The sequence below is a fragment of the Poecile atricapillus genome, chromosome 1 (genome assembly GCF_030490865.1).
Source record: "Poecile atricapillus isolate bPoeAtr1 chromosome 1, bPoeAtr1.hap1, whole genome shotgun sequence".
Taxonomy (NCBI): domain Eukaryota; kingdom Metazoa; phylum Chordata; class Aves; order Passeriformes; family Paridae; genus Poecile; species Poecile atricapillus.
The window spans coordinates 119,166,144-119,186,043 of NC_081249.1; the positions used below are offsets into that span (position 1 = coordinate 119,166,144).

Below are 19,900 nucleotides of genomic sequence, written 5' to 3' on the forward strand. Positions count from 1 at the left end.
AGTGCAGAGTACATTTGTTTCCCCTCCCATGAGGAACCAGGGACTGAAGCAATGTGGTTACAGCAGCAAGAAGCTTTGCTCTGTGTCTGTGCTTCCTCAGCAGGTGTCTCCTCAGCTCTGCTGTCACTGAGCTGTGGACATGCTTTTGGGGGCTCTGCACTGTCATTAATACCCCCTTGTTGTTCAATTTGAGAGGAGACAGCACCTTATTGACCTCCTCTGACCTGCTTGTGAGTCCATCTGGGTGGTTAAAAGTGGTGAAAAGGCATCAATGTTCTTGTTTGCTTGCAAGAGCAAGGTTAGTATTAAAACTGCAGACAAGCTCAAGAAATATTGATGCCAGACCAAGGAAAACCTGAGGGATCTGAGCACAGGCTCAGGACAGAATGAAGTAGCACCAGATTCAGGTGTGACATATGAGGCATGAGAGCTGCACCCACCTGTCTTTCTCTGTGATCCATCCTCCCACTGCAGAAAGCCTCAGTTATTTAACTAAACAACTTTGTTTCTCGCTTTGTGAAGCTGCCACCCAAACTGTGACTCCAAACCCGCTGCTGTGCCCAGCAGGAACACCTGGATGTAGAGAGCAAAGCCACTGAAATTTCCCCAGTGAGCTGCCAGCTCCTTCTGCACCCCTTCTGCTTCAGAGCTGCCACCCTCTGTGGGAAGGCAGAGATACAGGAGTGTGTGTTCTGGAGCTCATTAAAATTGAAGGAATAGCTCCTGCTCTCTGTGCTGAATTTTTGGATTGGACCCTTGGAGCATCCTTTATCCAACAACTCACAGAACCTGGCATTCCCATTGAGCCAGAAGGTGTTGAGGACAGCACTGAAGCCACAGAGAGTTGTTAGCTCACACTTCTCACTGTGTTCTTAAATGGGAGGCCCTTTCAGGGTCTGTACCTCATCAACTAAGCCAAACCTGACTTGCTCTTAACTAAAGGTGTTACAATAATTGGTATGTTGTGCTCGTCCTGAAATGGGAGAAGTTCTTGCAAGGTTTGAATAATGGTATACTTTATTTATGCTGAAAATATTTTGAGAAAACATGCTGGTGTAACGTGTTGCATTCCTCTACTGTGCAAACCAAAAGAGAAATTATTCAATTATTACAATTATTGAATGTAGGCAATGCAAAGTCTGTTTAGGAAAAAAAAGAAGAAAATGAAGCTGTTATCTAGCTGTTTGCCCAGTAATCTGTTACCTTCAATGTTTCAACATTGTAGCTCTCTGAAGTTTTTAAAACATTCATATTTGAGTAAATCTACATATAGTAAAATTAGTAAAGAGCTGAGTCCTGCTTGGCTCTCAAAAATGGCATTTTTATCCCATACAGGCACTTGTCAGAGGCTTGGCAAACTTTAGTCACAACGTGATGACAACCTTTAGCCCACACTTCTTGTTATTATTTTCCTCTCTTGAAATTTACCACAAATTTCAGAAAAATTTCTTTAAGGAAAAGAAAAAAAAATAAAATACCTCCCTCATTTTTCAGAGGACCTCATGTTTCCTGGGAAATTGAGAACCTTGATGTTCATGGCAAGGGAGAGGTTCCCAAAAGCACTGCACTTTCATCCCAGGTCTTGTTCCGTGGGCAGGGAAAGCTCAGGTATAACATAGGCTAATTTGGATATCAGGGAGGTGCTGGAGTACTTAGGAAATAAGAAATACAGAATAAATAACTCCCAATCTGAAGGAATGAGATGCCTGGAAAGTGAAAGCCCAAGTCTAGAGACTTGAGTTAGTATTTGGAAAAGAAGCTACGTCTTTGAGATCAGTTCTGTAGCAGTCTGAGTTTTAAGGCTTGGTATATTTGGATGAAAATTATTATCATCTAACTTTAGTATTGCAGTTCTAAATGCCAGATTTTAATGACGGTGAAAGTCCCTAAGTTTGAACATTTTTGTGTTAGTTTTGTCCTGCACCCCAAAAAGGATGGCAGGACCCAAGCCTGCTCCACTGAGCCCTCTGAGCTTGCAGCTTCACTGAGCACAAGGACTGGCTGCTTCTAAAACTGGGATTGCTGGAAAAAAAAAAATTAAAATCAGAATTTCTGCCTCAAATTACTTGGATTTACTTTTATTGCTTTACTGTCTGGGATGAACACATTTCCTGGATCCTGAGTTTAAATTAGGGCTGGAGGCAAAAGTCCTACTTCAGCCTGGGACCCAGAGCAAGGCAAAGAAGAAACATCCACACTGGGAGAAGGGGAGGTGATTTTAATCTGAATACACCTAGAAAGCCAACTGTTGCCTTGTAGATACAAAGAGAAACTAACACTGTTAGCTTTAAATAATGTACATTTCCAAGATGCCCAGCTGTTAATCATTAACCCTGTAGCAGGTTGAAGCATAGAGACAGATGTTCCAAAAGAGGTTTTATTTTCTGAAATAAAGAGAATGAAGCTATGCATTAGACAAATTAAGAAGAAATTCAAATATTTACACCCAGTTGAAACAAGATGCTGGAAAAACAGGCATGATAAAATTGCTGCAATTAAATGTAATTTAATTTATAATTCTGAAAGCATGCTCCTTCCAAAGGCTGACTTTGAGTTTTCCTTATGGAGTGTATTGTTGTGATGTATGGATTTTCCTGACTTCTTATGGCATTTTAATCAACAGCCCAATGATGTGATAATATTCCTAAAGCAGAAAAATAAGTGACGTTTGTTTAGACATAATTAATGAAATATTTATGTTGCATGAGGCTGTGTGATAAAGCCCTGTTCTCTTAGTCCATTTGCTTCTGATTACATTTGTGATTTTTTTATATGACCAGACATTCTGACGCCAACTATTTTACACTGAGCAGATGTCATGTAGTAAAAATGGGTGCCAGATGCTACAAGCCACATAAGGGTAATTTGTTTAAGAGCTGGCTCAGACTTTGTGCATTCAATTACACTGTATAGTGAGCCTTATACAATCATTTGGGTAATATGCCTAACTTTAGATATACATTTTAATGAATGTTGAGTGCATTCAGAACAGCGTGCTACATGCAGGGTGCTCAGGGAATTAATTGGTTTGTTTGTAGTACCTAAAAAAAATAAAATAAAATGTATAGGCAGACAGTTTTTGACAGGGATCAGAAATGTAATTGGTGCTGTCAGCTGAATTTCCAAAGTGCTCGAGGTGCTGCTGATTGGAGCTCAGGGCAGGTGCAAGGTGTCTGTTAAAGTTAAAGAATAGTGTTTTTTTCCTCACTGGCCATTGTGTTACTGTGTTTCAGGAGAGGAACACCTACCTGTCAGAAAACAAGCTACTGAGTATCCCACTTCATCCTCCGACGAGGACTTGGAATCCAAGTCTTTGTTGATGCACAAGGTAATCCCGAGCTGGAAGCAGAACGTTTGTTTTCCTTGAACAGAAGTCCCTTAGCTGGGCTGTATCTAAAATTCATCAGGTGATTTTGATCTCAACCACGCAGCGATTCCTCGAGGCAGGGATTGGAGGGAAAGTTCACTGAGACAGATGAACATCAACATTTCTGTTACCTCTTTGATCTGTAATTCCCCCAGGTTCTGATCTCTAATTCCCTCAGGTTCTAATCTGTAATTCCCCCAGGTTCTGATCTGTAATTCCCCCAGGTTCTGATCTCTAACTCCCCCAGGTTCTGATCTCTAATTCCCCCAGGTTCTGATCTCTAATTCCCCCAGGTTCTGATCTTTAATTCCCCCAGGTTCTGATCTCTAATTCCCTCAGGTTCTAATCTGTAATTCCCCCAGGTTCTGATCTCTAATTCCCCCAGGTTCTGATCTCTAATTCCCCCAGGTTATGCTAGCGCTGATGGAGGAGGGAGGTCTTAATTTGACAAACAGACAGGTTTCACTGAAACCACTCTGAAGCTGATTCTTAAGTGGCCTTAATATGTAGCCCAACAAGCAAACTGTTGGAAAAAATCAACCAAACAGATGCAGATTTCCTTTGGGGAAATACAGATTCATTTGAGAAGTGCTGCAGGAGCAGGAGCTGGGGGTCTACAAGCCTCCATAGCCAGCTCTGACGTGAGGAAACACAGCTTTTACTGTCTGAACAGCTCATCAGAAATGTGTTTCTCTCTTTCCTGCGCAGAATATCAGTAAATGTAATTAATTGTATGAGGTGCTGCCTTTGGGGCCAGGGGGAAGAGGAATGAAAACGAAGTACTGAAAACCACTGAGAAATATGAAAGCTGAGTGGGACTGTGAGTGGAAAGAGAGGAAGCAAAGCACAGCAATGTGTGGCAGCACTTGTCCCCAGCAGCTGTGTCAGGATGTGCTGAGGTGGCAGGGCTCTTCACTCATCTTTCCTGTTACAGGAAAGACAATCTGTGGTACAATAAGGTGAATTTAAAAAGGTTTAAATAAAACAGAGAAAAGAAGGAAGGCATGGGAGGAAACTGGATGGAAGCAACCCCCAGCAGTTCAGGCAGCCACAGGGAGGGCAGGACCAGGCAGGGACAAGGCAGAGCTCCAGGGAAGCTGCCAGAAGTGGGAGGAAGGATCAGCTGTTGCACATGGGCATTAGCAGTGATTCAGTTTGGATGCACATTCCCCACTCGGTGTGCTTCTTTCAGCTGCCTCCTACCATCCCTTCTCATGTCAGTTCTGACTGGTCTTTTGCCACTGCCACTGTTTGTCTCTGGGAAAGCTCAGTGGGAAAAATTTTGGTGACTTCCTGGCTGGTTCATGTTTTAATTATCAGGCCTGTGGTGCTCATGGATCCTGCCTCCTCAAAAATGGGAGCAGCACAGCCTTGAAGCACTTGGGTGCAAGGCAAGGTCCCAATCTCCCAACAGCAGCAACCTGTGCCCTGGGGAAGAGCAAAAACCTCTGCCATGGAGCACAGAAATGGCATTAGGGAAGGTTTCCCAGGCCTTCAGGTAGTGCCCCATGATGTGAATTAGCTCTTTCTAGCTATAGCAATGGCAGTGGGTTGAATTTCCTTCAACTGGTGCTTTCCCCAGCCCGGGTACGGCCACATATGGTGGGATGCTGTGTCCAGTCAGCTTTGTGATTTGGGAACATTTTATTGGCACTCAGGATTGCCTTAGGAGTTTGTGATGCTTTACAGCCAGCAGAGCAAACACATGTAAATGCTCCCACATGATGTTTCCCTTTTGCCCACCCTGCTCTGGGCAGGGCATGGGCTCACACCGTCCCCAGGGGTCAGTCCCAACCTCAGTGGCTCCGTGATCCTGGGGGAGCTTTGAGGGCATACTGGTGCTTTGATTGCCTTTTTCTTTCATATTTCTGTGTCTTTTGTAGGCAGAAAGGGCTCTCAGAAAGAGAAGGAGGCTGGAGAAGGAGACGAAGCAGTTGATGAAACAAGAGGAACTGAAAAGGCTTCACAAAGCACAGGTGACAATGTAGCCCACAGGTGTCCCCTTGGTCTCCAGGAGTGACTGGTGAGGATGGGGGTGCCCAAAACGGGCTCTGACCTCCCTTCACTCCTCAGGGTGGCTCAGTGCCCTCTGCTGAAATCCCCCAGCCAGCAGCAGCAGCAGCAGGGTGCGTGTGGCAGGGCCCTGTAGCCCTCTGGGGCACAAATCCATGTCAGACCCTGGAGATCATCACAATTGCCATCATAATTTTGCAAATGCACATGAAGAACAGGAGGGAAGAGTGACTGGGCAATAAGAGAAGGGAGCTGAAGAGGGAAAGAGACAGAAAGGAGAAATAACATCAGCCCTGTAGAGTGTAACTCAGCCATTACCTCTGTGCATTACAGGAGGATACAAAAATACAGTGATGGCTTTTGTTCTCTCCCTGCTACAACAACGAAAGTGGATAATTTTTTTTCCTTAATGATGGAAAGTCACTTCATTTTATACAGGCCCTTCTCTTCAGAAAATGCTAGGAAAGCTCTGGACTCTACTGATGTGTTATTATTTCCAATTACAGTTTAAGATTTGTAAATGCACTTCTGCACAATTTGATCTCGGCTGTATCCTATTTAATGCAAGGGAAGAGAGGCCATGTTTTAGTTTTTGAATGAGAACTGTAAATTATCTCCAGGTAACATGAGATGCATACGTGACTACTCTTATTTTAATACTTTGTGGAGACAATCAAGTCCAAACTTTTTGAATGATCTTTTGTATTTGTTAGGCTGTTGCTGAGGGCTTGGCTTGGAATGCCCTAACACAGCCTGAAATGGGAACTGCTGAGCATCTGTCTTTGACATTTCAACCTTTTTAAAGGTGTTTCATGCTTTTTATCCCCACCACACCTCTCAAAATCTTATTTCAAAGGGAATGGACAATGGGTGTGGAAATCCTTCCTTAAGTGCCACTGAATTGTCACATCTTAGCTATTAGACCTTTTTCTTCTGGTCAAAAGCTGGTGAAATATGAAAGCAAACCAAACAAAACCCCATGGACAATAGCATAGCAGAGCTTTCCAGCTGCAAACCTTCCCTATTTCTATGAGCTTTACTTATGTAATATCTCAGAATACACGTCTCTGAATATGGAAGTGTTGACTTTTTACACCTTGTGAGACACAGAAACATTATGATCTCTTTTTTACAATGGGAGAGCTACAACTCAGGGAAAACAGAGTTTTGGGTGCCTGTGATCCTGTGATAATAAAACTGTGAATGACACCTAGTGGCATATTTAAATTGCTGAGGTGCCTGGTACACTCAATGAGTTGGCAAGAGCCACAACTCCTCCGAGACCTTTCCAAGCTGTTTCTCTGAGCACTGAGACCATCTTTTGTCTCAGAATTTTGAAGCTGTGTCTGTAACTTTTCCATCATTGCATTTTTGCAGGCAGTGCAGCGCCAGCTGGAAGAACTGGAGGAAAGACAAAGAGCTCTGGAGATTTTTGGTGTCGAGCTGGAGAGAGAACTAAGAGGAGAAGCAGGTACACAAAGTGGTGGGATTTTTAACCTGTTCCAAAGCAGAGGGTTTTCATGGTTGTCATGGAAATAGTTTGGTGCAAAAGCTGAAAAGGAACAATAACTGGCAGGACAAAAATTATTGATAAACCCTTTTCTCAAACTCTGTGTTAGCTCAAGCACCTTTACATTGAATGCTTTAAATTTTCTGTTGGTTTTCACAGATTTGGAATTATTGACAATGCTATTGAACCTGAATTTTCATTTCCCCCAACGTCGCCCCACCCCCCTATATTTTTATTTATTTAAATCCCATCCAGAGCTTAATTTCATCTTGTGGAGGGAACCAGTGAGGTTTCCAGGAGCTGTATCTCAGTTACCAAGCCAGCAGCAGCCCGTGCCTAGTAACGGAGTCCTTAATGACTTTCCTGAGTGTGAAATGCCATTAATATGATTAGAGCAGTGGCCATGCTATAGCAACAGCAGCCTGCAGGCATAAACACACACACCCCCCAAGAGCCCAGCTTTTCCCCAGGGGGCAGAGGATGACAGGGGTGTCACCCAGGCCCCAGCCAGAGAGAAGGTCTCCCCTCCCTGAGCCACACTGCCAAGCAGCCAGGGTTTGGGATGCTGTCCTGGCCAGCCTGGCACTGCTCCCCAGCACAGGGGGGAAGCAGGGGGACAGGACCCCCGGGCTCCTGCCAGGCTCAGAATGGGGCTGGCAGTGTGAACCGTGCCCATAAGGGACTTCAGAGGGGGCTGTGGGTCCGTGCTGAAGGGACTGACAGCCTGCATGTAAATGTGTCTTTATTTACCTCCACCCCAGAAAGCTGAGCCTCCTGTTTTCCTGACAGCCAGTTGCTCAACACAGAAAACCCAGATATGTTTTGGCACCTGATCTTGTTGTTGTCTTAACCAGGCAATCCAGTCCAACCCCTCCATGCTGGCCTTTTTAATGCCATATTTCACACTCACCCCTATTCTGACACTGCACTGATCTGTTCAGCAAGACAGCATTCACCCAACCCTTTACATTTATTACTGATTTCCTAGAATGGACCATGTCAGTTCTAGGAAACTAGTTAATAAATATAAACGTCTATTCCAAATTTTATTTAAAAATTTATCATCTATTTTTCTTAAATGAAATCATAACCCTTTATCAAACAGCATCTCCCTCTTACTGCCCATGAGACAGTCTGCCAAAAAGGCTGTGAGAATTTGGAGAGTTAGATTTTTACTTCCGATTTGTAAAAAAGTGGGTGATTTTTGGAAACCACAAGAATACAGAGGGGCAAGAAGCTTCTAGCTCTTGGGATAGACACAGGATAAATGGCCTAGAGCCACTTCTTGTTGTTGCTGTTTTGACAACCGCATTTCCTGGAGAAGGCTGTCTGCCAAGAGATCGATGCTTCTCATTCTCTTACCATCCCTGGTAATTGGATTGCCCTCATTAAGGTGAAAGTACTGGTTTTTTCTCCCCGTTGATTGTTTGTGTGTAGGTGGCCAGTTACAAATAGGGCAGATACTGAAACACAGGATGTTACTGCCTCTCAATAACTCTTCTGGTGCACGAGCACGAAGCCATGAGCTTCCCAGATGAAATGTGAGTGCTTTGTTGCTCGTAGTAACATATGTGTCATGATGCAGGAATCGGTGAGTTTAATATTCTGTTCAAGCTCCCTAAAAATAACAAGCCTTATTGTTTAATGAATGACCAGTGTTTATTAGGTTAAGTTGCATTTAAGCAGGTCTGCGCTTATGCAATTCAAGTGATTTAATAGGTATTATTAAGGTAATTAGAAAACGATCACAGTTAAGCAATAATATTGAGCTGCAAAGGTTGTGAATAACCAAATTTAGAGGCAGGCCTGCAAACACCAGTCTTCAGTGACATTTACGCAACTCTCCTCTAATAATTCTGTGAGCCTGGGATGAATGGCCTCTTTGTTAGGGGGAGTTATTCATTAGCTCCTCAACTGAATTAGAAGAGAACATGCGTGGGTGCGAAACAACTGCCATGAAGACTGATGAGCAAAATGAGGTTTTGATGATCTTCTAATTGTAGTGACAACAATTCATGCATTAGAGGGAAAAAAACCAGCAACAAACCCCCTAAAAATCACCCCCCAAAAATGAGAAGAAATAATATCAGTCCCAGGAATAATTTTTCATGCTCGTTATTTCCTTTATTCTGCTTCAAAATACCAAATAATAAATCACTGATGTACCGTTGCTTTGTTTTCCACTGACATTTGTGAAGGCTTATGGAGAGCTCCTGCCTACAACAAAACACAGAAATAAAAATTTCAAAACACGTTTTGCACCAAAATTAGCATAAGGGCTCAGTTGAGCGAACAAGTCATGAGTGATGACGGTAAAGAAGAAAACCTGTGTTGAGAGAACGTTAAGAAATGCTTTGGAAGGTGAACAAGTATCTGCACATGTTGTGGCTAGTTTCTGATTTCACAAAAAACACATCCGAGGTGTCTTGGAATTTTCAACAGAGTCAAAAGAAATCAGTTGCAAGCTGCAGAAATAAGGAATATGAGGTTTAACTGTACCTAAAATGGTGCAAACTGGCCAAGATCCCTTTACTGGGTGGTGACTGTAAGGAGGAACAGTGAAGCGTCAATCTGGAGAGCAGAAGGTTCAGGTTTTGAGAGGAGTGTTCAGTAAATACTCCTCCACAGCCTATACAATTCCCTAAAAGGTGATGAAAATAGAAATACCTATGATGTCATTAGAAGAATGTCAAAAGGAAGATCCTTTCAAAAGGATCTCAGTCAGAGGAGACTTGGGCAAACCAGGAGGAAAGGTTTGCTGTAGCAATGCTGTAGGGAAAAGCCAACGTGGCTCACAAAACAAACTCACAAACTGTTTTCCCTCTAACCTGTAAATAACATCTGTTGAACTGCATTGTCCAAAAATGCTTCTTTGGTTTGTTCTGCCCTCAGAAGGCAACAAGCACTCCATCATACTTAAATAAGTATTAACATGGGTGGTGACAAACATTTGAAAAGCATAGGAAGAAGATGCCCCTGGGGACACTCGGGGGGAATTCTGTGGGATGGAAGAGAAGGCAAGAGAAGAGCTACTTTTATTTCATCTTGCACTGAGGATTGTGCAAAAATTAATGTTTTTTTTGAAAAGTGCATTAGCTCTGCTTGCCTCAATCAACCTACAATACACAACCTTTTGTTAGAGTTACAGAGCTTTCAAAGTGTAAAGAGGAAAAGTTAAAAGAAGGAATATTTTAGCCTAAACCAGGAAGCAGCAAGAATGGAACAATAAGCTTTTGTGTCTGTGCCACACTTACGCACAATAGCAATTGCAGTGTTTTTACTGACAATAAAAATAGATCAAATTTTGATGGTGCCACTGTTTCTTATGGTGGCACACGAAGGCCTGAGGCTCTGAGTGCTGCATCCCTGAGCTGGATGGGTGAGAACTTGGCATGTCCCAGCAGGGACAGCTCCTGCAGTCACTCTGAGAAGATGCTCTTTATCAGCACTTGCTGAGCTGGCAGATCCCACAGCAGCACACCCATTACTGCCAGGTTCTAATGGAGGCAGGAGTGGGAGAGAGATTGCTCTGCCTTCTCCCACTGTTTTATCCTCCAGTTTACTGGGGATTTCCAGTCGGGGTGGAGTCCTGGTGACAAGCCTGCAGCCCTGCCAGCCCCACTGTGTCCTGGCTGTGGGGGCCCAGGTGGCTCCTCCCTGCTGGCAGGAGCTGGCCTGGGCTCCTGGGATGATGGTGATGGCATGCAGAGGGGCTGCTGATCCCAAACACCCAGCAGCTCCCCTGCCTCAGGAAGGTGGAACAAAGGGCTTCATGGGGTGGCACCCCAAGGAGATGGGCTTTAAACTGCTGATTCTCAGTGGAGTCAAGGCCTGGCTCTCACCTTGGAGCGAGGGGCAGCTGAAGCTGTAGAGACAAGAGGGTAACCCCTGGGGCAAAAAATGGCACGTTTCAAAATGACAACGGAAAGGCATCAGAAACACTGCTGAACTGCCCAGGACTCTGGCTGTGCTTGGTAATCTAGTTTAATGGTTCTCTTGTAATTGGTGTCTCTGGAGCTTTAACCTGAGACCTTTTGGGTTGAGTTCCAGTGCTCTCAGTGGTGTGAAATAAAGCAGGAGAAATCATACAAGCTTCCATCCACAGAAAACAGCCAGGCTGGTTTGTGGGGATGTTATTCTCAGTTATCTAGCATTGTGATGCAAGGACTGAGGAAGAGAGAGCGTGTTCCCCTGCCTGCTGGCAGTACTCCCTTTGCTTCATCCTAAATCTGGCCATGTCTGCTCCCATGTGTGGTGGGGAGTGCAGATACCATGGGTTGGGGCAGGGCCACGGGCTGGCTGCTGGCTCTGTGCTTCTGAAGGTGCCAGAGTGTCACTTGGACTGCAGCCTCAGCCTGGAGCAGTGTGGGGTATTGGCTTCCTGCAAGTGATCCCCACTTTGTGCAGCAGGCAGGAACGGGCAGCACAGATGTGGGAGGAGTGCTGGCAGTGCCACCACTGTCCCTGTCATCCTGCACTGGAGGCACGGGGGGAGGCTTTGTTTCATTAAAAAATGAATGGAAAATGTGAAGTCACGAGGATGTTAAAAGGGACAGCAAGGAAAAGAAATGCATATGTGCTCTGACTTGCCATTTGAAAACACCCAGGGGCTCTTCATTGCCAAAGAGTTTTGTACAGATGGTATTTCAGGGGAGTGAAGGTCCCTACCGATGAAAGAGATCCACCCTTTTCTTCAGCAAGGCAGAATCAAGCTGTGAGCTCTTTGGGAGGAAGGCTGTCTGTCAGTGATGCCCAAAGCGTTATAAAACCACGCAGTAACCACGGATTTGTCACCCAAAGCAGATGCAGATTTAGAGGCCGCTTGACAAGTGAAGGGAAATTTGCAGAGGGTTTGGTGGTGTGCCTGGTGTCCACTGGAAGCAGGGATTGAGTTGCTGCTGGCCATGTGTGCATCCTGATGGTGTTAATGGAATATCCACTGAGACACAGCTCAGCTCTGAAGCCCAGTTTCACCAGAGGCAGTGTCTCATCAAAGGCAGAGCTAAGAGACACAAACAGAGCCTGCTAAAGTCTGTGTGATTATCTGAAAGGAAAAGCTTTAGGACAAAAGTGTTCTAAAATCCAATGCACCTTTAGCTGCAAGAAGCCACAATTGTCAGCCAAAACCAGAGAAAAATGTCATACCTGTTGTACTCAGCCATTACTGGGGCAGGTTGCACACAGCAAAACCATCTCCATTTGAAGTCATGTAGGCTTACACAGGAGGACTATTGAAAGAGAGCTTAGCTGGCAAAAGCAGTGGAAAGAAAGCTGGTGAAGCACACACACTGAAGTCTCCTCTTTCACACAGATTCAGGCACAAAGGATGAAAATCAGATGCTGCATGAATGGTTTGAGCTGGTCATGGAGAAGAATAAATTAATGCGCTATGAGTCTGAGCTCCTGATTATGTAAGTAAGGACAAGCATTGCTATTAAAGATGGGAGGGGAGAGGGAAAAAACATACTCCCAACTCCCTGTACACCTGAACACCTTCCTGCTGCGTTTGAGACAGCTGAGGAATAACATCCAGAGCAGCTACAACCTGTTCTGAACACAGATCTGCAGCTGAGGCCTCCTCACCCTTCCCTCTCACAGTGGTTCAGACATTTCAGTTCTGTACAATGCTCTGAACCAGTGTGGCACAGAGAGGCCTTCACATAATGTGGGTCTGATGAACACCAGGGCACCTTCCCTGGGGAGAAAAACAGTCTGACAAATTCATCTGGTTTTGTTGGACATAGGAGAAAAAGGATCTAGAAATTCACTACAGCCATGGAACAAGCAGATACACCAACACAAGTCAATAAAATGCCCCTCTAGAAATTTTCTACAGCCATGGAACAAGCAGATACACCAGCACAAGAAGTTAATAAAACCCCACCTCAGGTGCCACTGCTGAGGCTGATGGAAGCAATGTTTGCTCCCTCACCTTGCCTCCCTGCAAACCCCCTCGAGACAGCTGGGGATGCTCAGCTGTTTTCTCCACTCTTGGTGGGCAGTGTGGGAAGGCGATGGGAGCCTCAGCAGTCCTCACTCAGCCCTGGGTTTCCCACTTGTGCAGGCTTTGCCATTGCCATTTATCATTTCCAGGTCCCTGAGCTCCAGCCGCACCCCAGTTTCTCAGACAGTTTCTCCCCAGCTGTGCTGGTGCTGCTGCTGTGGTAGCAATGCTTTCTTCTCACTCTGTGAGTTAAAAAGGCAACAGTGGGCTGCTTTTAGCACTGCAGGACACAAAATGTTGTTGTTTGGAGGTGTTCACGTGTCAGTTCCTCAGGCCCTTCATGTGTGGGTTCAGCCCTATGCAGAATTGCACTGTGCCACCAGCAAAGCCCAGATGGTTCAGAGCTTTAAGCACTGCTGTGTGGGGGAGTGTAACCCCAGAGCTACTGTGAAAGGTGGCAGTGCTACTTCTGGAGCTGCTCTGGAGATGCTGGCACAGGCAAAGCTTTTAGTGTTGGCAGCCCATGAGGAGCAAACACAGAATCTCCTAACTGAAATGATAATAACATGTGTGTCTTCACTGAAAAAAAGCTGCTTCTTTAACTCTTTTTGCTACACCCAGAGCCCAAGAGCTAGAACTGGAGGACCAGCAAAGCAGGCTGGAGCAACAGCTGAGAGAGAAGATGGCCATTGATGGTAAGTGAAAGGGGACAGTGTGCTCCAGCCCACAGGGACCAACCGTGCCAACCCTGTTTGCTCTGAAAAGAGCTGGCTGAGGCTCCTGTGCTCCTCTGGCTGCAGCTCAGCCAGCAGAACGTGAGATGTTCTCTTGTGAGTGCTCAGGACAGCCCAGCTGGCCTGACCAGCTGTGCACTGAGCTGCAGCAGAAGCACTGCATGAGCAATTGCAGCCGTGCTCTGCAGCCAGCAGTGTCCAGCTGGTGATGGACACTGGTGGTGATGGACACTGGGGATGGACACTGGTGATGGACACTGGTGATGGGCACTGGGGATGGAGACACTGGTGATGGGCACTGGGGATGGGCACTGGGGATGGGCACTGGGGATGGACACTGGTGGTGATGGACACTGGGGATGGACACTGGGGATGGGCACTGGGGATGGACACTGGGGATGGAGACACTGGTGATGGGCACTGGGGATGGGCACTGGGGATGGACACTGGGGATGTACACTGGTGGTGATGGACACAGGGGATGGACACTGGGGATGGGCACTGGGGATGGAGACACTGGTGATGGGCACTGGTGATGGGCACTGGGGATGGACACTGGGGATGGACACTGGGGATGGAGACACTGGGGATGGAGACACTGGTGATGGACACTGGTGATGGACACTGGGGATGGAGACACTGGGGATGGACACTGGGGATGGACACTGGTGATGGACACTGGTGATGATGGACACTGGGGATGATGGACACTGGTGATGGACACTGGTGATGATGGACACTGGGGATGGGCACTGGTGATGGACACTGGTGATGAACACTGGTGATGGAGACACAGGGGATGGACACTGGTGATGGACACTGGTGGTGATGGACACTGGTGATGGAGACACAGGGGATGGACACTGGTGATGATGGACACTGATGATGGGCACTGGTGATGATGGACACTGGTGATGGACACTGGTGATGGACACTGGTGGTGATGGACACTGGTGATGGGCACTGGTGATGGTGGACAGTGGTGATGGACACTGACCAGCTGGCCAGCCAGCAATGGGGAGTAACCTCCTCAGCCCCCTGAGCAGAGGAGGGTATCTGCTCTTACCAGCACTGCTGGATAATATTTTGGAACTGCTTTGAGGTGCTTGGGATTACAGCTTGGGCTCCTCCTTTCATTTGGGACTTGAAAAGGAGCACGGGGAGGAGCAATGCAGGCACAGAGTGGTTCCAGAGCACTGAGTACCCCCAAATATCCTGTTGTGTTCTAGGTATGTGGATTGCAAGAGACGGCAGTTTTCAGTACATTTTCTGAAAAATGCTTTCCATTTTCTTACAGGTACTACATTTCATGTTGGGATTTTTACCTTATAAGCTAAATTTAATCTACAGCTTAATTGCTTCTGCAATTAGGTAGTGCTTTTCCTATCCCTTCCAGTCTAAATTTTGCTAAAAGATTTATTCTAGACCCTAGGAAGCCTAATGGTCAACTTCAGATGGCCCAAATTCAGGAGAAAATTTCCCTGAACTGTAACTTTAACAATGCTAACTGCTCTGGACTACATTTGGCATTGAATATAATGCTAATTCAAGCTGTGCGCTAACAGTTAAAATGCAAACACTGATCTGGTTCTCAAGCTCTTTTTTGTGACCTTGCAGATAGCCTTAAAGATGAGCTGGATCTGAACGAGGAGGATGAAATTTTTACTGAGATGATGAAGGTGGTTGAAGAAAGGGACAGACTCGTGTGTGCCTTAGAAGAGCAGAGAGTGAAAGAAAGAGCAGAAGACCAGCACTTGGAAAGCTTTATATTATCTACAGGCTATCAGCTGAGCAGGATTTAAACAGCCACATGCAAATAAACATCCTTGCAGCAGTATTCCCTGCCATGGAGATACAGTCTGCTGGAAAATGAAGGAATTCAAATTGAAAATCTGCTTATTTGGGAAACATGTTTTGTTATCGAGCGGTTCTTTTGCTTATGGCAGAGACAGTCATTTCACTGTCAGCTCAGAGCATCACTGGGATACAGATTTGGGCTGAATTTGTCTGTCTGGTGGGCACCAGGGTCTGTGAAAGGGAAATCAGAGCTCCATTATCCTACTGGAATTTTATTTTAATGCTGAGAGTGGAGTTTCTGAGGAACACGATGACATCATTTAGTATTTCTGAGAGAGCCTTACTTTCCGTCTGTTTGTCTGAATCTCTGTGTGCCTTTGTTAATATTTTGGCACAGCCAAGCCATGGTCAACTATAGAAAAGTCAGAAAACAAGCACCTCATAAAAACAGGGTTAGTCTTTATTTCTGGTGGAGGAAGAGTCATTTGACTAATGACTACATATAAGCACTTACTAAAACTACTGTAAATGCAATGTCAGAAATTAATTTTTCAGGTATTTATAAGTTTATTGCACTGTGTATTTTTGAACAAGAAGTTCAAGCAATATTAAATCCCTGCATTTGGTAAAATGGTAAGGGATTATCATAGGGGTGACTATCCTTACAGCTGTTACATGCTCAAAAAAGTTTCTGTATATCAGAGATGAAGGTCTTTAAAACAAGATAAAAGATAACTTAAAAATAGTAATTCAGACCCAATTGATATTTATAGGGCAGACTTTACTATGACAGACTTTACAATTTCTTCATAAAATAGATCACAGATGGTATTGTTGGGTGTGATAAATGCTATAGCAGTTAATTCTCCCCGAGAATGACCCCATGAAAGGACTGCAAAAAATGTTGAGTTTTTAATATCAACATTTGGCAGAAAATATTGTGAGTGTATTTAAATTGCATTTATCTTGCTGCTTGAGAATATATGCATATTTTTTGCTTAAAGGGACCATCTCCTATCTTTTTTGTACATGCATTTGTAGATATTGGCAAAAGAGCATGCAGAAATTCTCCTGATTTAAGTAACCTCTTAAATCTGAGATAATTCTGCAATTTGAGATTGGTAATATTCCCAACTGTATGTGTGATGCACTAGATTTTCAAACTGGAAAAAACAAGGGGAAACTGAAAGACTGGGGTTTTTTTTTTGGTGTTTTTTTGATATCATTTTACCTCGTGCTCTGAGAAGATTTGATGTTCTCATTATGTTGTGAATGGTGCTAATTTGCAGCATCTGCCTATGGTACAGCCAAAGAGAGAAGAATTCCTGTTAAAAAAGCTTTAAACTGAAAAATCTCTTGGTGGTACTGGTAAAGTAACAGACACTGGATCCTGTCACAATAATTTATGAGTTATCTTCAGGGATTTGTTGGGTTTGTTGTTGTTTTTTGGTTTTTTTCTCTATTGCAAGAAATTTGAAATGCCCTTTCTAAATGTAGAAGCAAGTTTTTGCTGTTGGCCACAGATAAATAATATACCTCTGCTGGTGCAAGCTTTATGGTATTGCTCTGCAATGTTTATTTATATTTATTTATTACACTGTTTAAAGAGGGCAAGAGTGTCTGGTTACATTTTACAGTTTGGATGTTGTCTCCAATTTTGATTGAAAAATGTGTATTTCTAAGAGCTGTGTACAGCAAAGCTGTGCATTGCAGAGTACACAGATTTATAAATTTGGTAAACAGTTAGCAATAAAATATGAATTAAGATTTTAAACAATGTTCTCAGACCATAACTTGAAGGGATACCCTTAAAACACAGCATTCAGGGCTTTAACATATAATTTGTCTTTCGTCACAGTGAAAAGACATGGAAGAAGGGAAGAACCCTTAAATGTGTTCCAAAATAAGCACCAGACTTTTTTCTTCCCCCTCTCATTCATAGTCTAAGCTCTACCTGATCTTCAGATGACATTTTTACTGAGATGGATTGCAGTGACTGATTTTTTAAACTAACTCTATTACTTAAGACTGACACAAAGTAGGAGAGGCAGGGCAGCAATAAATATATTCATTTTCTCTGTTGAGATCTGCTGGTATTTCCAGTCTTGCAGAGGAGATTTCTGGGTTTTATCACTGTCCCCAGTCCTGCCTCATGCAGTCCTGTAGACACAAGACAGTCTAGGAAATGTCACCATTTTCTGTCAGAGTCATCCTGATTTCAAGGTATTTTAAAAAAGTTTGAAAGAGCTTTGCCCAGGAGGAGAGTTCTGCAGGAATCTCCAGTTATATCAGAGATTGTTTTTTTCACCTCACTTTCACAATTAAGAAGTGCACTCCCATTAGTGCTGCTGTTGCAGATAAACCCTGGGATTTCAGTTTACAGCAGATACCTGCTCAGCTATGAAACCAAACTCCAAAGGCTGCTATCCCTTTAGCTCCAAAGATTTGCATTCTTGAGAGTATCAGAGTCCACAGAAGATGAGGGCCACCAGAACTTTATGGGCATCAAAAATATTCTTTGCTAAAGAAACGCTTTTCTGGATGCTCTGTGGTTGTTACACATCTCCACCCAAAACTGCCTGCTCTTGGGTGGGAAAACCTGTCAGGCTGCTGCTGCCCTGCCTGATCTTGAGTACCTCACAGGATTACATCCAAAAATAAACTGCGCAAGTGATTTAGAAAATTTAAATCTCCTAAAGCAGGTCTTTGTGTACTGTGAGAGTAGAGAAGGGGTTAAAGAGAAAGAGAAGCCATGTGCACTGTTCACAGGTCAACTTCACATGGTTGGCTTGTATTAGAAATGCATTTAACCACTGGTTTGGTTATCAGTTTTCTTGCTGCTCAATCTTTTCTGTAACTTGGCTATTTATAATAGAGTTGTTAATTTCTGAGTTCATGGCACTGTTATTTCGGGGTATAATGTGTTGTGCTGGAATGTACCGAGTGTGTCTAAATGGGCTGCTGGTGAGAAATTTTCTATTTGAAAGAATAAAATTCTGTCTCACTCTTTGAAGTCCCTGAATCATTTCCACAGAAGTTCCTCTCCACTGACACAGCACCATAATGTGTGATGAGGACAGATCTACAGGTCAGAAATGAAATCACCCTCAGAACTCCTGTACTGGTAAGGAAATCACAGCATCTTGCACTGCACAGATTCCCTTTGTGGTTCACAAATAATGGCACTCTGAGGTTAGGGGGCATCTTTAGCAGAAGAGATTACAAACCCCAACTTCCACACAGGGGAATTCCCCAGCTGGTTTCCTTGTGCTTGATGCATAAATTATAACATTTCAACATTATAACAGCTCCTTGAAGACTTGAAAAAGGAAAAGCATCCATCAAATGGTGATCAACATCATAAGTGTCAACAAATTGTCAATTTTCAAATGCCACTGAGTTTATCTCTCAGGTCATCTTGTTTTGCTGCTTTCTAGCAGTGGAAGAGCCTTCCAGCCCAAGACAGTGTGCTGCCCAGAGGAGAGAAGAGGATGAGCAAGACTGGGGTCAGCACGATTATCCCCTGCTCAGTGATTCTGGACTGACTGAGAGGTCTCTCCTCCTCTCAGGACAGACAGACAGCTGCTTCTCTTCAGAGGTCAAAGTCATTTCTGGCATCTCTGAACTGAGATTTTCCTTTCAATGTCCTTTCCCTGCCATCTTGTGGATTTTTCTGGCCCAGGAGCAGGGTAGAAATGCCACCACAGGAATTTACTGAGGCTCACAGTACGTGCACACACCTTCCTTGTCCCCTGTTCAAAGGTCACAGCTCGAAAGAAGCTCAGGTGGTGCTTAGGGACATGGTTTGGTGGTGGATTTGGCAGTACTGGGTTAATGGCTGGACCTGATCCTAAAGGTCTGTTCAAACTGAAACAATTCTGTGATTCTGTAAAAAGCTCGGGAAAACAATTTTGTAAATCATTGTTTGAATCAAGACCAATCCATTTGCCACCAAGGTAAAGGGACACCTCACTGATTTTTACTGTGTTTGACAATAGGACACAAATTTAGGGGTCTTGTGCCTTGAAACTTGCGCTTTGCAGCCCAATGCATGTCTGATTTCAGCTGAGATTTTCACACTGCTTTAGCAGCCCTTTTCCAGAAAGATACACCATTTTCTTCCTTGCCTGGGCAAGTGACAGGACGTGGCATAGCAGACTGGAGACTCTGCATATCGTTTAAGGCTTTGCTTCTGTTAAGATCTAGAGCTGCAGATGTTAAAATCCTGCTGGCTTTGGCACACTCTGGCATGGTTTGGCACACTGAGTTTGCCAAACGTGCTCCTTCAGTTTTCATGGCAGCCACATCCCACCGGCCTGGCTCCTGGCAAATACTTCATGAAGGGCAAGAGATTTGCTGGATTTCACCCAGGTCTCTTTGCCTGGTATTTATGAAAGAAATTGTGGTTCCTTCTGTTGCTTCTAATGAGCTACACAGAGACCTGCTGGCCCTGTGTGCTTGCTGGAATATTCATGTGACACACCTGTACATAAATGCAGGCCCAGATGAAGGGTACAACTGGCACTTGTTAGGAA

The 19,900-nt window shown here is 44.4% G+C and overlaps 1 protein-coding gene across 1 annotated transcript in view; it reads left to right on the plus strand.

The window, feature by feature from the left end:
* Positions 1-18,362, plus strand: part of LOC131581264 (F-actin-monooxygenase MICAL2-like) — a 29,688-nt gene extending 11,326 nt beyond the window's left edge. The window contains exons 8-13 of the mRNA XM_058843380.1: positions 3,234-3,328; positions 5,251-5,343; positions 6,758-6,851; positions 12,202-12,301; positions 13,456-13,529; positions 15,186-18,362. Coding sequence (XP_058699363.1) covers positions 3,234-3,328; positions 5,251-5,343; positions 6,758-6,851; positions 12,202-12,301; positions 13,456-13,529; positions 15,186-15,370 — 641 coding nt within the window. The 3' untranslated portion in view covers positions 15,371-18,362. The remainder of the gene's footprint in view (positions 1-3,233; positions 3,329-5,250; positions 5,344-6,757; positions 6,852-12,201; positions 12,302-13,455; positions 13,530-15,185) is intronic.
* Positions 18,363-19,900: the final 1,538 nt, after the last annotated feature.